Here is a 19,902-nt window from a genome sequence, read left to right as displayed (position 1 = left end):
ACATAACTGAAGAAAATTCCTGATTATTAGGAATAAGTTAGCTCTAATCATGTGATTACATATTAGGCCTAAACGGTTATTAAGCATTTGTTATACATAATATCTCCATTATATCCTCTGGAGAAATATGTTTGTAAATCATTTCTCCAGAGAATTTTATGTGGAAACAAGAGAATCTGTCTTTTGTATTAAAATAATAAATTATCAACAATTAAATAATAGTTATTACATAAATCTTATATATGCTGAATATGATTGTTGAAAAGAAAAACAAATTAACCCTTAAAGATTTATTTAGTCATTGCCAGATTAATCTGAATAAACATATTCTGTTTACTAACTATTAAGTCAGCAAGTTGTATAATTGTATAAGGTACTAGCATTTACACATTGATTATGATTTGTTTATTAAGAGATTAGTCACTCAGTTATTTAAGAAATGTCTGCCATAAAAAGAAATTGTTTGCTAGAGTTTTAAAAAATTCCCTTCAGAAGAGACTTCTTTTTTTTAATGTTTTGCTTCCATATACTCTCTTTACAGGTCAAATTCTGATATAATGAAATTTTCATAACAAACAGTTCTCTTCTATTTGGGTGAATTTATTTACTAACTTATAAAAAAGCAAATATTGTTTTAGTGAAATCAATAACTCAGCATAATGAATATTGTTTTATTACCATACTTATAAAAAACGTCTGTACTATAGATAGACAAAGACTATAGCTACTTTGGTAAAGTTTGTCTAAGTTTAGCTTGTTTTGAACTCAGTGACATTCGTTCATAGTGAATGCGATTTGCAATTCAGGAACAGTATACTTAGCAAAATTACTTTGTAGTCTTTCTCTTACTGTATTTTTATTTTCGTTCAGGCCAGCTAGTGAATATTTAAATTTAACAGCGGTGCCTCTCAGCAATTCTGTTGTTTTTTCTGTGCACATTTGTGAGAAACTTATTTATGAGAAACTTTTTATGAGAAACTTCTAGGACTTTCTGCGCATTCTTTTTTCGAATGCTTTGGAACTTTTTCTTTGGTTAGAGTGCTCCCATTTTATATATTGCTGTAATAGCACACACCAATTGCTATTACAATTATTACAAAGTTAAGTAATTTTATGTTCACATAACCATTAAAATGAACAAACTATTGAGATGGGACTTCAATTACAGCAATTTATATTAAAAAAATAATAATAGTTTGGAAAATTAGATCTTGAGAAGAAAAAGTGATGTAAGAAAATTTGATATTTCTTCTTTGACTCTATCTAAATTATAATTGAATTAACTGATGAAAGAAATTCGGGGGGAAAAATCCTCTAGTATTGAGCCTTTAGGTCTAAAAACTGGATGATTTGATCTACATATAAAATGCAAAAATTTACTGCCATGCAAAAAAAAGAAATTTACATACGATAGTGTAATTTGAAAATTGCGCCACCTACAATGAATTTCTAACATCACATGCTGTCGAGATTACCGGAAGCGCGACCATTGGGGTTCCCTAGGTAAACTTTAACCAAATAATCTTACAACACTTGCAAAAAGTTTAATTTATTAATACAAACATTTTTAATATTAAGTAATTTATTTCACATTATTTATTATTTCCTGTTTAACTGTTACAATTTTAAATTGTAAATATTTATATTATAAACATGGAACACACTTTTGAATTTCAAAGTTATTCCAAATTTTAAATTGTTATAACATTCACATTTACATTACAAAATAGAATATAAAGTGATATGGACCTATTGCTAGGCTGAAAACATTTGTATTAAATTAAACTTTTTGCAGGTTTTGTATTAAGGTTACTCTTGTATGTGTTATTGATTAGTTGTAACAGAATAATTTTATTTTTATTTATTCAAAATATATTTTGATGTTTATATGTTGTTAGCAGTAATAAAATACTTAAATGAAACATTCAGTGCTTTAATGACAAAAAATGTAAAAGAACAATACAAGAAATTAAACAGTTACTGCTGGAAAGTATGAGAAATGTGTGGATTTTCTCTGTTATAGAATAGTTCCAGCTTATAGATTTAATAAATTCAATAAGAAAAATACCAGAGTGATTTTTTCCTTACTGTCATTCTTTTACATATGAAAGATTGCTAGATAGTACATTATTTTTCTTTCATTTTATAAATTTATAATTGTGTATACTGATAACATGTTAAACAAAGAATTATAAATAATGTTAAATAGATTACTTAATATTAATTTAACATTAATAAATAGCATTATTCAGAAATGATTCTATAAAAGATTTAACTTTTGTTTATAGGAATATAAATATAAATAAATTTAAAATCATATCTAAAAGAATGCTTTACAGCTAACACACAATATTTATCATTATCATTTCTACTGTGCATAGTAGAGATGATAATGACATTAATACATAGCTATGTATAAAATTTTACATTTTTATAAAAATGTATTTCTTTTTACATATCTGTATTGGATTTTAATATTGTATTTATTTACTTATTTTTTCTGGCATTTATGTTATGTTTATATTTTATTTTTGTTAATTTTACTGGGATTGTAATTCATTCTTGTATTGGGAGACTAGGGTAGATGTACCAGTTTTGGCCAGTGTACCAGTTCTGGCCAGAAAACGAATTTAACTTAAAAATATAATCACCACATATTCAAATCTGTCCAACAAAACAAACTTTTATTGTTAACTATTCACACAGTTAACAATAAAAGTTTGTTTCATTTGTGATTATATTTTTAAGTTAAATTTGTTTTCTGGCCAGAACTGGTACTACACTGGCCAAAACTGGTACATCTACCCTACCATTGCCATAATGCATTACCAAATGTATATGTCTAATTAAAATAAATTAACAATAAATTGTTACTATATATTTTTCAGTGTTATATGACATATAATACTAATTATCTATCTAATCTTCACTATTTATAAACTATGAAGATAAGGTAGTATTCAAACAAACAACTTAGATTTGCTATTTAAATTTAATAATTATTTTATTGAAAGATAACTGCTTAAATTCTGAAAAAAATCATTTCTACAAAAAAGACACTATTTAGTAACTGGAATTAATTTTAAAATGTTTTATACAAAATAATCCATCTAAATTCACAATCTGTATGAATGATAGTTAGTTATAAAGTGTTTTTCATAATTCACATACTATAGGAGATGTGCAGAAATGTGCAAATGTGCAGAAAAACATCAGGAGATTATAGACAAAGCAACAGGGGCTATATATAATGTACTGGTTATATGATGCCTCATTTTGGGTTTGCAGTATTATCAAATGGAAATTAATTGCACAAAATTCAAATGTATGGTTGAATCACTTTCAACTAATATAGGCCCAGCTGTATAGTTCTGTAACTAAGTGGAATGTTTTGAGGGTTGAACTTTTTTTTAATACTCAATATGCATATGATAACAAGAACACAACATATTATCAGTTTTTAATGTTATTTTTTAGTTTATTTAAATAAAATTAAGCAGTACAATAATAAAAAACATCAATGTTTTGTGTGTTAAATAGAACAAGTTCAATCCTCACAAACGATTTCTATTAGGATTTGTAATATATTTCTTTATGTACTCTTAAGTTTTTCCAAGGTAAATTTGTTATATCCATTTTTTGATTCTCACCATAAATTTTAGTACACATTTTTATAGAGAAATTTTAGATAAAAATATTATCCATTGGTATAACGTGTCAAACTATAATTCCTTTTATATTTTTAAAATAGGAAAGATTAGAATCACACATTTCAAATTTGTCAGAGTCAAGCTGTTTGTTTACTGACTTCCCCACACTGCTCATAACACACTGATTATTAATTACAGAACTATGCAGTTGAGCCTATATTAGTTGAAAGTGATACAACCATGAATATGAATTTTGTGCAATTAATTTCCATTTGATGGTATTGCAGACCTGAAATGAAACAGCATATAATCAATACACTATACATTTGCCCTAGTTTCTTTTCCTACAATTACCTGATGCTTCTTTGCACAATCTCCTGTGATGCATGATATAAAATCCTGTATATATACAAGGTTATTATATTAACCAAGTAGAGACTGACAAATATCTAAATTTGTCTTCTTTTTTATACAAAAACTAATTTTTTTTCATATTTCAGGAGATTTGTGTTTCATTATTCTTAAATGTACCGAAATTATTATTCATTTAATACTATTTAATTTATTATTAGTATTAATAATTTATCATTCTGTTCAGTAAGTTTAAGTTTTAATATTGTTTAAGAATTACTTTATCTATGTAGACTTTACACTAATAATTTGATAAGTCTGATAGAGTAGCTATTAATAATTTTTTTAATGACTTTTAAAATGCAAAAGTAGAATAAATCTGTAAAATGAAATATTTTATTGATTATTTTTTAAGAAATTTTTGAAACTAATGACAAAGCATATTTATTATTTTATTTTGACTGTTTGGATCAAAATTAAATAACAACATACTTCATACTAATTAATATATACAAAAAATTAAACTAAAATATTATAACACAAAATAAACTCTTCTATTAACACTGGAGTGAGTAATAAACAGTCACAATCAAAACCTTTTTACCAGTATTGTACTTGACACAAAAACCTAACGTTTTCAGCCTCCACCAAGGCCTTCTTCAGGTGCTGAACTAACTGGAATCTCCCTTGGACCATTAGAACAATGCTTCCCAAGTTATAATCATTGTACGTATCATGTTTTACCCCTCCGCCTGGCTCCGTTCAAATTCCTCGAACAGGTATCTCCACGCATGCATGATCATCTCCCCATCCTTAAAGTTGATACAGGTGCCCGCAACATTGGCTTTATAGATCTCCCAGGCCTCCAGGTAATGAATGTGATCGATTTGAAATGCCTGTCTAATTAATTTGGTGTTCCGGAAGTCCGCTCGAATTTCGTTTATATTTCATGTGTTAAAATATTATGTACCAGTAATAATGTTTTAAATTTATATTTTGTTCTCCAATGTATTCTGATTTTAGAACATTGATTTACTTGAAGAGGATCTAGTTGTCATTGAAAACATTTGTCAGAAATATTTTCAAAGTTATATTAAGTTTCATACTAAAGTTAACAAAAGTTTTTTTTTATTTTTGTGGTGTTTTGTGAGTTGTTATCCAATTAAGAGAAATAATTAAGTTTTGTGTAAAGAGATACACTAAACAAAAAGCCAGAGAAACTATTTAATTTGAAAATAAAAATTTTTAGAACTTGTTTACATTTCAGATCCATTCTATAGAAATAATGTTCTAAAGCAAATATTCAAAAATAAACATTTCTTTTAAACTCTAAGAACATTTATCAAAATCCCAAATTTAAAAAATTGCTCCAGTCAACTAACACCAATTTTTACATCTAGTATTGAAACAGAACCATTGCTTTAGTGTAATGTTTTCTTGCCTGCCCCTTTCATAGTATTCATATCCAAAGATTGAGACTGTTACTCTCTTTTTGACATTGATCACTTTATCATTATTTAGTTATTACTATTTTTTCTACTGTTTTTAGCAATAGGAAACTCAAGTCAGTATGACCACAAATGCTTGACCCAGTATATTTGAATTTCTTCCTTTCTAGCAGCTTGGTCTAAGGCAGGGATGGCCAACATACAGCCCGCGTAATGGGTTTATCCGGCCCAGCCCACGATTAATTATTCAAAATTAGCTACTTAACTTCCAATAATTGGTGGAATGGATTCACAATACTTCTTCATGTTTTAAAAAAATTCTGTTGTAGAGATCTACAACTTTTGCATTCCTCTGTTATAAATTTACACTATCTGAAGAACGAAAGACCACACACTCACTGAAACTCATCTGCCATTCTGCCATGTCACTCTGTTTATGCCGCCTGCCTGTTGACCATTTTCTTTTCTTTTCTTTTTTTTTTTTGCTCATACGTTTCTTTACATCGTAAAATGACGTTGTGCATGTGTCAGGAACTTCTGTTATTTAACATGATTTAATTTTAATATTTTGTCCAGTCCACGAAAGAATTTTTCTTTCCAATTCGGCCCGGGGCAAAAACTGTTGGTCACCCCTGGTCTAAGGCCATCATAAAATGGAAAAATTCTTTTTGATATCTCTTATAATCACTGTTCAATTGCTGACAGGTCTTACTTATATAGTATGTAAACATTTATTGTTAATGAAAACATGTTTAATTTGATAAAGATAAAAAAAAAATTATTTATCAAATTCAATTTAGAGTATTTTGGAAGAAAAGAACATCTCGGAGTAAAACTCAAACCTGCAACTCATGCTTACTATGCAGAAACATTGCCACTTATGCTACCAGGATCTGTCTGATCTTTGCTTCCAGACCAATTAATTAATTTATATAAACCATAATGGTCACTCAGAAGAAAATAAGTTAATTTATTTGTCATATATCCTGTTCAATTATGTTTGACCAAACATAATGTATGCACTTTAAATAGTTTTATTAAAAAAATTTCATGTTTGAAACTTTTCCAGTATTTAATTTGAATCAATATGAAGATGAGATGAAGACATCTCATAAAGCATGTAATCAGAATATAGAATAGAAGTGACTCTTTCAAACCATGTCTGCTGTCGGACTTTGGTGACACTAGGCATAGGTTAGTAAAGTTAGTGATATGCCACGGTGTTTTCTAAGGACGGTTAAACCCAGAGTGTTTCCTCTTGCCCTCTCTGGGATGCGATGTTACACGTGGGGAAAATGCCTTCCAGGAGGTCTTTTAAGGGAAACTAGCCCTTATTCAGGTGTTACAAATGTGGAAAAAACCCAGAAAACTCCACATAGCCAGTCCGTTCGAGCGTGGCATAAACCCGCAACCGAACTCCCAGTGTTTAGTGGCAGATCTGCTCGGCCACTGGTGGGCCTTTCAAACCCATAGTGAGATAAATTTTGCTTTATCAAAACTAAGATTGTAAGTTGAACAATTTAAGGCAGTGTCCTAATGATATTCAAGTACATAGATGATTTGAAGTTTTCCATAAAAGAGAAAGAACAAAGAACATTGTGAACTTGACCAAACTTGTGACCATAGACCTGCTTAGTGCCTCCAGAGTGGAACATGTTTAAATAATTTATGACAACTGAAAATTACTATTACCATACTTATTTATCCATATTTTTCATTGTTATTTTAATAGCTGTTAGCAGAAATGTAATTGCAGTGTAAATATTATGATACATTATAATTACATTTCATTTGTCCATCGTTAATCTCAGAGTTAGGTGGATGAAAATTGAAATCAGATATGGAAAGCTTAGGGGCCAGAGACTCCAATTAACAATGTACTAACTTCCAGTCTAGACTAGAAGTCATGCAGTGTCAATTCAAAATTTTTATTGGGCTGCAATTTAAAAAAATTGTAGACCTATAAATTCCCAGTCTTGTCTTGAGAACGGAGTTAGACAGATGAAAGTTGAGACCAGATATGAAAAGTTTAGGGGCAGGAGGCCCTGATTAACTATATATGAACTTCTAATGCAAATCAGAAGTCATGTTATTTCAATTCAAAGATTTTCCCCTGAAAGGAGTTAGATGACCCTATTGCTAACAGGAAAAGTATGATGCAAGCCACTACTAATTTGAGATGGAGAGCATATAATTTAAAGTAAATAAATTAAAAATATCATTAAAAATTGCAGTTTGGCATTGTGGCAATGTTGTAATAAGTAATATGGATTTTTATTTGGTGTAATCATTCTGTTTTACTGATTTAGATTTTTAAAGATTTCTTTTAAATTAATTAATTTCTTAAATCCAAAGCTAACAAAAAACAAAGGTTTTGCGTCTAACACCGGTAAAAGGTTCCCGAAAGTGTTGTTTAAAGCTAACAAATTTTTCTAAGTTAATTTTAAAAATTAATATTATAAGGAAATATATTTATTTTTCAGTTTAACAGATATTTAACATATTTAACCAAAATTCATTTATTAGAAAACTATTGGCGTTTTTAAACCCAAAGATGAAGAACCATATGGCCGTCTTAATCCTAAATGGACCAAATGGATGCATAAGTTATGTTGTCCGTGCTGTTTTGGAAGAAGTTGCTTAGTTCCTAATCAAGGTTATCTTTCAGAAGCAGGAGCATCTTTAGTTGATCAAAAATTGCAGCTCAACATTGTACCAAAGACTAAAGTAAACTATAAAAATTTAATTTTTTAACATATAAATATTGATATTTAATGTTTTATTCTTGTTTATGTAAGTGGATCTTGTCTATTTTTTTTAGATAGTGAGACTTGCCAGTGAGACATTTAATTATTCTGCTATTGATAGAGCTAAAGCAAGAACAAAAAAGAATGTTTCAGAAAGATTTCCTAAAGTTGGTAGGCATTTTCATAGAATAGGTCTGCCTCCAAAAGTAAGTAAAAGAATTTTGTTATGTAAATACAGTAGACCCCCCCTATAACATGGTAGATACGCTTCGTGTTATATGAATCCGTGTTGTACGAGTCACTTGAATACATGAGCCAATCACAGCCCGGCACTTGTGCAGTTTAGGGGCTATGGCTGTTTGAAAGGTTTTCTTCCATAAAATTAATCGATTCTAGACTAATTTGACTCAACATTTCCAAAACACATATAATTTTTTGGGAATAATCCATATAAACTATGCTATAAACAAAAAATTGTAGGATTACTTACCGAGTGTGCACCATTCAACGACGCCATTGCTTAAGCTTGTTTTTGTTGCGGAGTGGCTCATCGGACGGCGGGCGCATGTTTCCTGATCAGTGCATTTTTCACAGATAAATAACTTAACTTTGAAGACATCATTAATAAAAATATAATTTTTATGGCCGTTGAATAATAAATGTTTTTTAGTAGGTCCGCTGCTCAATGGTTTGTACAATATCCGCTATTGGTCCAGATTTGACCAATCCTGTCGCGACACAAGTCGGCGATGACATTTTACCATGTTATACAAGTCTCTTTTAGCATGTTATATGAATACAATCGCAATTTTTTTGCCATGTTATACGAATCCGTGTTATATGAACCCATGTTATAGGGGGGTCTACTGTATATACAATTCAGGTATATTATATCATATAAGCTTACAGATTTTGGATTTTCTTCATTTAGGTTGGTTCTTTTCAACTATATGTTGAAGGCTACAAAGATGCAGATTTTTGGTTAAGGAAATTTGAATCAGAACCATTACCAGAAAATTTACAAAGGCAATTTCAGTTACAGTTTGAACGATTAGTAGTATTGGATTATATCATAAGAAATACTGGTAAAACTTGAATAATAAAATCATGTTTATTTACTATTTATGTTTTCAATTCATTATGAAATATGTTGAAATCATATAATTATAGATAGAGGGAATGACAATTGGTTGATAAAATATGTTAAACCAGATTTAGAAAATGGAAATAAGGTAAATATTTTGAAAGTAATCTTAAATTTAATAATCTTTTTACAGAATACTTATGTTTATATTATTATTTTCTAAAATAAAAACTACAAATAAATGATACTTATTACAAAAAGCTAAATTTTTTTATACAATCAAAGCATAAAGTCATACTATACACTAAATTTAATATAATAAAGTTCATTGTTGAAGACTGTTTAAAATAAATAAATTCTGTTATTTTCAATTAATTTCTTTTTGTTCACAATTGAAATGAACTGTAGTGCAACGTGACAATTTTATCTTATGAGAGTGGTGGCTAAAAGTAGTGCAACGTTACAAATACCAGGTGTATAAGCTTAAATCCGCTGTTTTTTAGTCAGAAAAAAAAACACGTTTTTTTCATAGCAAGCAAAAACAAATTTATTCAAAGTACTTTCCCTGACTAGTGACACATTTTTTCCATCTCTCGGGCAATGTGTGGATACCATGCCAAAAAAATTCTTTTTCTTTCGAGGCAAACCACTCATCAAGCCATTTCTGGACATTTTCGTAAGAATCAAAGTGGCGCTCAGCAAGCGCGTGACCCATCGACAAAAATAAGTGATAGTCAGAAGGGGCCAGACCTGGTGAATAAGCGGGATGGGGTAGCACCTCCCAGTCGAGTGTCTCCAAGTAGTTTCGGACCAATGTTGATGAGTGCGATGGTGCATTGTCGTAGAGGAAAATCAGCTTGTGTCTTTGCTGATAATCTGGCCTTTTTTCATGCAGAGCATGGTGCAATTTGATCAGTTGTTGGTAGTAGTGGTGGGCATTGACAGTTTCACCAGGTTTCAACAGCTCATAGTAGATGATACCCTGCTGATCCCACCAAACGCACAGCAACATCTTCCGTCCAAAGCGATTTGGTCTTGGGGAAGATGTTGATGGTTTGCCTGGATCAACCCACGATTTCTTGCGTTTAGGATTCTCGAAATGTATACATTTTTCGTCGCCAGTTAGAATTCGATGAAGAAACGACTTTCGTTTTTGTCTGGCGAGTAAGATTTCGCATGTGTTTTGGCGTCGTGTGTCGGCATCTGCCTATCGTTCAATTCGTGCAGCACCCATTTTCCGATCTTTTGAATCTTTCCCATGGCACGTAGACGCATGGAAATGGCTGGTTGAGTAACACCCAGTTGCTCAGCAAGCATTTTTTGTGATTGGGTATTGTTCTCATCCAAAAGAGCCTGCAATTGATGGTCTTCAACCTTCCTGGGCCGATTTTCACGCTTCTTGTCGCTTAGGTCAAAATTGCTGTCTTTGAACTGACGAAACCAATCTCTGCACGTGGTTTCCGATAAAGCACTGTCGCCATAGGCTTCCACAAGCATTCGATGAGCTTCGGCAGCCGATTTCTTCAAATTGAAGCAGAAAAGCAGAGCTTCCCACATATGCTGTTTTTCTGGCACAAAACTAGGCATGATTACCAAAGGAAAAATGTATGATGTCGTATGAAATCGCTGATGATGTGCACTGATTAATGTTGACAAATGTCCAAATCATCAAAAAAAAAAAATATGGCGTCTCCACGGTAGCTTAATACGCTTACTAACGCCATCTATTAGCAAACAGCGGATTTAAGCTTATACACCTGGTATATACAAACTAATAATAAATAATTACTAGGCATGTTTTTTAAAGAAAATTACTTTATTTGATATATTAGTATGTTGAGTATTCACTGATGTTATTTATTAAGCAAATGGGATATGGCTACAAACACAGAATGCTATTTTCATTAATTAATAATAATATGAATATGCTGCAGGTAAACATGTGTCTGGTGAGAACTTCACAGGTTGCCAGATAGGTTTTATAAAGTGTAAAGTAGAATTCCTCAAAATATAGTCCAAATTATTTTGGGCTACATTTCAAGAAATTCTGCCACTCAGCTATCCAGCTGTCTAAATTTTCTGTTAATTTATACTGTTAGTATGAAAGCGTGATTAATGAAAGTTTTTCTTTTTACATAATATATGTAATTATGCCCCTACAAAGCAAATTAGATGTATTTTTTAGCTTATAAATATTTCAGTTTAGTTTTTCATAAATGAGGAAAAACCATTCATAAGAAATGCAATGTTCTTTTTTTAATGCCTTTGTAAAAACAAACAAGTTAATTCATAACTGAAATTTTGCAAAAATTTATTGTAAAATGCTTATTAATTGGTTGCTTTGTTGTTAAAGACGACTTCATAAAAGGCAAATGAGATTTTATATGTGTGTGATTTATGAAATGCTTATGTTATAATTTCATTTAAAATAAACATTTATTGAAAAGTCTTAATCGATTCTGCTAAAGCTTAATTTGAAAAAAAACTTTGACTAATGTTTTCAGTTTACAAATCGAGGTCTTCTTCAGGTCTATACATTCCACGATGGAAAGTGTGAATAGAATAACAATGTTTTTTGAAAAATTAAATAAAGTAACTTTCAAGTACATAAAAATAAAATAAATAGAGCAAGATACAGGAATGATTAAAAATAAAACAAAACTAAAAAGTAACAAATCAAATTATATAAATATATATGAGAACATTCCATTATACAGAGTGTTTGGAAAGTCACTATGCACTTATATATTTATTAACAGATGTGTTTCAATATACAATGCAGGAAATAAAAATGAATGATAATTATAAACAATTAAACAAATATCAAGCAATGGGATCGGTTATTGTATATTTAAAAAACAATAATCTTTAAAAAATTGTAAAAATTTTTTAAAAATAAACGAGTTTCTAAAATTAACTCTTTTCTATCCGACTTCGAAAGAGCTAAGAACTGAGATGGACACCGTGGAAATTAATAAATACTTCTTACTTTATTATTCACCATCCATGCGTTATCATTCAAAATATCCAAATGCATTTCGCAAAATTTTCCTTTGCCTCTTCAGTGGATATTACACCTTTACGACAGTGTTACATTTATATTCTATCAAATTTTCCCAGCATGCATCTACAGATAATCCGGTATTCAGGTTGATGACATTTGCATAATTTTTTATACAATAATGTTCCGCGATACGTCTTGTTACAATATTTTCAAATTTATACAATATTTTGATACTATTTCTATTTATGATACAATTATTATTTTTACAATGTTGATACCATGGGGATTCACTTCGCTTCAGGCGAATTGCCGCTTCATGCTCTTTAACACGTTGTTCAAGCTGTCTTCCCGTTTCTCCAACATAGATCTTACTTTCTGGGCATGTACATATTAGTTTGTAGACGACTCCTGCTGTTTTCAAAGGGTCTTGTGCATGTCCTACTATTCCTCTGTTTACCACATGAATACTTTTGCTTAATCTATTTTTCTGTTCGCCCACTAAGTTGACAGAACAATTATTAAAGTTATTTTTATATTTTTCATAGAACTTTTTAATATATGGTATTTTAATGTATAGGTTTTTACTTTTTTCTTCTTTTACATTATATCTACTTATTGTATAACAATTATACCACTTACGTATTACTTGTTGAGGGTAATCGTTTAGCAGATATTTTTTAAACAGTACGTAAGTAATACGTATTTAGATCTAGAAAATTTTTACAATTTTTTAAAGATTATTGTTTTTTAATTATAAACAATGTTGAAAGTGGCCCCCATTAGCATCAATACAGGCTTGGATCCTTCTTTTGTTTCTAAACATTACTATCAGTTGCTTGCTTGAAATAGACTGAATGATTGCTGTTATCACTGCTTTCAAGTCATCCAGCATGTGCGGACAATCTTGATACACTGCAGATTTTGCTGCTCCCCACAGATAAAAGTCTGGTGGATTTAGATCTAGTGAGTGTGGGGCCATATGTCTTTTGAAATAATGCAAAAATATGATTAGAAAAATGTACAGTGACTCCTATCATTACATCATGATGTTACCTTATAAATGAACACAGTTATATTGGGATTACCACACACAAGATTCTAGTCTCCTAGTTGGTGTTGGAACTCTATTCATTTAAAATATTTTTGATAATTTATAGTTATTCAATTTGAAAACATTCATTACCTTATTTCTGTTCTATATCCAATCTTAAGAATTATATTTAGTGGCAATTATTAAAAGTTTACATATTTGTGTTCTTGTTTGATAGTCATATAATTTAAAGTTAACTTGTTAAGAAATTACCGTATTTTACGGACTATAAGACGCACTTTTTTCTTCGAAAAATTGCCTTCAAAATTAGGGTGCATCTTATAGTCCGTAGCGTCTTATAGTCTGTAAAATACGGTATTTATTTCAACCAACTAACCTGTGGCTCCAGCATGAATCCATTCCTTTTAGCAAATGTTTTTGGGTCCATTCATAATCCTTCTTTGGGCTTTCCAAATCGAACATAAAATTTGATGTCTACATTGTAATTAAATACACTTTTGGATGATGTGTTTGGAACAAAATTGAATTATATTACAACTGAGATAGATGTATTGCCAGTAAATATGTAATAAAATATGATGCAGGATATTTCTATAAGTGTGATCACTGTTAGTCTGCTACTTCACCACTTTATAAGTTAATTTTTATTGCATTTCCCTTTAATTGCATATTTCCATGCAATAGAAATGCTGGCTGCATATTTTCTATAGATGAGGCTTTGAATATTTCAAATATCTCGGTATATTTGGCTTCTCTTTTGTTGCAGACTTGTCTAATGATCTTAGTACCATTCCACTGTACTAAGTTGCTCTCCTACATAGCAAAGACCACTATCATCATGTTAATTTCTTTTTAGAGATGTCATACTTGTGTTCTTTAATTCCATACTGTAGTATTTTAGATGTGAATCTAGAGAATGTCGAATCTGTTATCCTTAGCTGGTATAACAGCTAAAGATATGTGATATAATTGAAATATAAATTAAGTGTATATTTTAAACCTTTTCAGAGTTGGAGTCCATCAAAACCACCAGAAATTAAAATAGCAGCTATTGATAATGGTCTTGCATTTCCTTTTAAGCATCCAGATTCATGGAGAGCATGTAAGTTCAGACTTAGAAATAAGACTGAAAATTTATATATAATAAATATTCATATTGTATTAGTCATAATAAATATTAGAAAAAATTGATTAAATGGGATATTTCATTTGGTTCAGTAATAATGGATAAAACTTAGAAACACTTAATTTTTTATATTTATATTTGATGACAGACATTTTAATTAAAACATTTACATTCTATACTTATATGTATTTAAAAATACAAAATTAAATTTTTAGTTATTAAAATAATAATTCTTAAAACAAGAAAAATAAGTCACTTACCTTCAAATTTAAGTTGATTTTACTTATTAAAGTTACATAAAGGCAAAATTGCCTTTTCACCATCTCATAATAATTTTAAAACTTTAAGTAACAATTTAAAAACATATAGATAAAAGATAGGCTAGAAATAGTACTCAAACTCATACAATATAAAAGCTGGAGAATATATTACCCAATTAAAGCATCTAATGCACTCTCTTCTAGATATACAAATAACTTAGCTCTGAACATAGCTATATATAGAACTCTTTTTGTAAAAAAAACTTATTGCTGATATGCATACATGGTAACTAAAAATGAAATTCTGTTTTAGGAAAAATGTAACATTAACCAAAAAAGAGTGTTTAATACTTCTATTTATTTATGTTTTGTAATAAGTATACATGTTTATAATGTAGCATTTGTATCTTCCAAATTCTGTTGAATAAAATACATTTCTGGTTAAGATTGCAGATCTGAATGAGCCTGTTGAGACTTAACAGAGCTACAGGCTATACCTATAGGAGCAAAAATGTCAAAGGAACCATATTTCTACATGCCACCCTTCATGAGATATTTGCGTCCAAATGTGGAACTCCAATGGCAGCAGTTCTGGTCACCATTTTGCTTGTGGATGTTATGTTTGCATGTGGCACTTGGTGCCATAATGGTGACCAGAATGTATAACATAAATAATAAATGCATTAACTTTCTACTGATCAAAAACAGTTTTAACCTTGAACCAGTACTACTGTCTATTAACTACACACACGGAACTATTCACAGTGTGATAACAAAACATTGAAAAAACAGAAAAACAAACGTTTTCGAACCCGTTCTGGGCTCTGCATCAAGAGACTAGATAGTAGTTATTTACTACTGTCTATTCTCCGTGCACTGCTTTGGTCAAGAGTCACTGTCACTTGCCTTGACTGACACTCTGCTTATAATTATGTGCTGAGGTGCAAGTGCAATAGCAAGCAACTCAGCACATGGGGACAAACCTCCACACTCCCTAAAACAATATAACATAAAGTATTCCACAAACAGTCAAGTGGGCTACTCAAAGCTGGCATAATCTCATGTAGACTAAATAGATGAATCTGTAATAACAAGGCTTTTTCTTATTCTTTACCAATAGATTTTGTAGGAATGTCTGTCCACCATGCTGGGATGCCAGTTAAACACAACAGTCTTAGCAGTGCATGCAGTGCATGACTCCCGATTGCACCCTGGAAGTAGTCTGATTTCAGGGGGGGGTTATGAAAGGGTCACATGTAGAGGTATGGTTCCTTTGACTTTTTTTCTCCTATGGATATGGTCTACAGCTCCTTTAAGATCCCAAGTGTCATTCTCAGATAATAACTAACATAATTTAAGATAGTAACATTTTTTTTGAAAGACACTGTATGTATAGGTTGTTTTGCAAGTGCACAGATTTGAGTAGGTTATTACAATATTCACTTGCAATATAAAATTTTGCTAAAATTTTCCATTTCTGTTATATTAAATTCCAAAAATCAGCAAAAATTAGCATGTTTTTTTACTAACAAATATCCATTTTTCTAATTAATTCCTAATGAGATGAAAGCCATAATTGGTATCTAATGTTCTCATTCCTAAAATAAAATTTAAAAATTTTTTCTTTGAAATTGTATATTAATTCTATTCGATAGATTCATTGAATGAGTAATAAATTTTTTTGAATTTTTATAATTTTTACTTCAGTTTTATTTTTAGTTGATATTTCATTTTTAATCTGATGATAATTTATTTTCAGATCCATATCATTGGGCATGGCTTCCATATGCCAAAATTCCATTTTCTAGTGAAACAAGAGATTTGGTTTTACCACAGCTTTCTGATATGAATTTTGTGGAAGATTTATGTGATGATCTGTATGAATTGTTTAAGGTATGATGTATTTGGTTAATAATTTTAATTTTTATAATTTAATCATCTATAAAATGTATCTTTGACATGATAATTTTGCATGTATGTACAATATGGGTTCCAACTTTAAGTGCTTCCATCATTATAAATCTGTCATTTTGCATATTTTTGTTACATTAGCTTTATGTTTACATGATATATTAGATGGGTTGATGTTAAAATTAACAAAAATAACACTTGAAATTTGCACCATATTCAAATTGATGAGAAAAATGCTAACTTCTGGAAACCAAATTAAATTTTTATTCAGGAACATTTTTGTTCTTTTACAAGAACATCATTAGCAATGAAAATTATTGAGTGCATTAGAACAAATACATTAAAAAAAAAGAACAGTTTTACATTGCAACTTTTTCAAATTTTAAAAGTTATAATTATTCAAAAATTAATAAAATAAAGTAAAATCAAAATAAATTAAAACAGGAAAAGAAACAAATTGAATTAAATATAACACCATATAACATTAAATGCATACTTGCAGTCACCCTAACTATGTGACAGTCAACAAACACACATATTGATGCTGCTTCTAGATAAAGTTGGAAAGAACTTTTTATTCAAAAAGTTATAATCATTAGAGTCTAAATTGATTTCCAAAATTAAGTATTTTTTTCCTTATTTATTTGATATTAAAATTAACTCTTCCTTTGTCAAAATGTTTTACAATGTATGAAGAGCTACTTTTGATGTCTTATACATATTTTACTTCTTTTTTTTTTTTTTTTTAATCTGCCTAATAGAGAAAAACATCTCTAAAATAGAAACCTGCATAAACAGGAAAAAACTCTGGGATGGAGCAATTTTTCTGTTAAATTTGCTACAAGCCAGAAACATGTCTAACACAGAACAGAAGATTTTTTTTGGATATGAAGAACATAATTTCATTTGAATAAAATGGAAGATTAAGATTTACTTATACACAAATAAGTGTCTCCATTATAATGATTACATCAGAACAAACTATTTAGAGAATGAGTTTAAACTTTTTCAGAGAAATAAAGGTCACATGACAAGAGAAATACAAATAAGATCAGTTAATTAACTGAAGTTCTGCCTTATCCAACATGAACCTGTAATGAATACACTACTTTTCTTTTATAGTAATTCATAGGTTTTAAACAATAACAAGTATTGTTTAACAATAAAATGACTTGTTTCTGTCACCTTTTATTATTTAACTTCAATATGAGAGAAACCATTTATATTATGTTATGATTTTTCTTTGTATTTCTGGAATATTACTATGTTTTTAAACATAGTAATATTCCAGAAGAACTATGTTTTTAAACATAGTAATATTCCAGAAGAACAAAGAAAATAATGACATATTATGAAACTTATACTTGTTCTTTCTCTCTTTAATTTTGGTATGGGGAATATAGTAACAATAATCTATTAGACATTAAGAGTTTTGTAAAATCCAACTTACAGAAGTCTCCCTGCAAATGTCAGAGACAAACTTTTTTATTTTGATTTTATCTTTGTTTTTCTATAAGAAGCATACTTCTATTTAAACATTTGATGTTAGTCAGAGGTCAACATTGCTTTATATTGGCCAAAGATGCTACAGTCTATTGGAATAAAATAAATAAAAAATATCTGTGGAACATCTTTCAGCCAATATGCTTGTGGAACAATGGCTGCTCCCATAAATACTAAGTATACAGTGGAGCAAGTTATGCAAAAATTTTATTTTTGTTCTAACAGTTTTCTGCAAGGTATGTTGCCATGGATTATATGCATGAAAATAGGATATAATACAATAAATCAGACACTTTCACTACAAAGAATTCTTTCTTTTACTCATAAATCTAGATGTGATTATTTTTAATTATCACTAGTTTTAAATCAAATTTTAATAAATAAGTAAAATGATACAAGGAAAGATACCTTAATCTGAACATTCTCTTAAAATATCTTCATCTTACTTGGTATCGTATTACTTTCCAGTGCCTTCTTCCATTTACCATTATCGTGTTATATCAAAACTAGAAATTCCCCTGCCAAGCATGACAGACTACTTTCTGTGTGGAACTATAGATTTCAAGAAGTCCAAGAAGAGTAGCTAAATGTTTCTACAAACTAGTCTATACTGCCTGTGAAAGCATAATTAATGCACAATAATACATTTTAAATAACAAGCTTGGTAGATCATTACTTTTGATTGGATAATAGAATCCATATTCTATTATCTATAAAAAAAAAAATTATTTTTTTAATTGTAGAAGTGACACAGTGTGGCTATCATTTTTTAAAGTTTAAATTATAAATTTACTGTAGTAAGTTTAAAATATGCCATTTGCCAAAATATTTTAAGATGCAACTTAAGGGAAATTCCATTGTTAAGCATGAACTAAATGAGGTCACTGATGTCACTGCAAATAAGTGCACTCACTGATCCAAAATTGATAAAACATTTATTCTATAGCTAATATTTCTGCAAAATAAATAGCATATTATACTTTCCATCAGAACTTCAAACAAGTATAACCAAAATTTCATCTGGATTGGACAAAAAGTTCAGGAATTCACATACACAACAGACAATGACATTTATATTATTAATAAAGACTTCTTGTTATATTTTATTGTAATGTTTTTTAGCCCTATGATTATATGGATGTATATGTTAGGCTTAAAGACCAAAAACACTCATTGAGCAAAAAAAAAATTGATCAACATCGTCTGACTGCTCAGATCCAGCCACAATGTGAATTTTACATCATGGCACTCAGAAATGTGCACAATGCATTGTAGCATTTATTAATGCAGCCACAACACATTATGATAAAAATATCTGTGCAAATATAAATAACAAATTTCTGTAGAATTCCATTTTATTCTAAATAACAATCTACATTGAGAATGAGTAATTATTTATTGTGATGTTGTCACAATGTCAGGCTGCAATTTTTCATCATAATGTTCTCAGTTTTTTAGTAGTGTTTTGTTCCTATATATCATACTTTTCCTGTTAGATAGATGACTAGCAAAATTCCATTGCTAAGTCTGTTTGGGGGAAAATTTTTGAATTGAAATAACATGACTTCTGGTGCAAACTGGAAATTTATATATAGTTAATTGGAGCCTCCTACCTCTTAAGCTTTCCATATCTGGTTTTGACTTTCATCTATCTAACGCCATTCTCAAGATTTAGGAAAGACAATGGAAATTTATAGGCTACAATATTTTCAAATTGCAGCCCAATTATACTGAAAATAATCTTTAATTTCTCTCATAATCTCTCAA

At 29.7% G+C, this 19,902-nt stretch overlaps 1 protein-coding gene across 1 annotated transcript in view; it reads left to right on the top strand.

The window, feature by feature from the left end:
- Positions 1-19,902, top strand: part of LOC136974727 (phosphatidylinositol 4-kinase type 2-beta-like) — a 40,521-nt gene that overhangs the window by 17,651 nt on the left and 2,968 nt on the right. Inside the window, exons 2-7 of the mRNA XM_067269674.1 lie at positions 7,976-8,176; positions 8,271-8,402; positions 9,128-9,281; positions 9,367-9,428; positions 14,344-14,437; positions 16,481-16,614. Coding sequence (XP_067125775.1) covers positions 7,976-8,176; positions 8,271-8,402; positions 9,128-9,281; positions 9,367-9,428; positions 14,344-14,437; positions 16,481-16,614 — 777 coding nt within the window. The remainder of the gene's footprint in view (positions 1-7,975; positions 8,177-8,270; positions 8,403-9,127; positions 9,282-9,366; positions 9,429-14,343; positions 14,438-16,480; positions 16,615-19,902) is intronic.

The sequence above is a fragment of the Centruroides vittatus genome, unplaced genomic scaffold (assembly GCF_030686945.1).
Source record: "Centruroides vittatus isolate TY-2023 unplaced genomic scaffold, ASM3068694v2 contig_355, whole genome shotgun sequence".
In the NCBI taxonomy this organism is placed as follows: Eukaryota; Metazoa; Arthropoda; class Arachnida; order Scorpiones; family Buthidae; genus Centruroides; species Centruroides vittatus.
Note: the sequence above shows the minus strand (reverse complement) of the source record. Positions and strands in the feature narration are given on the sequence as shown.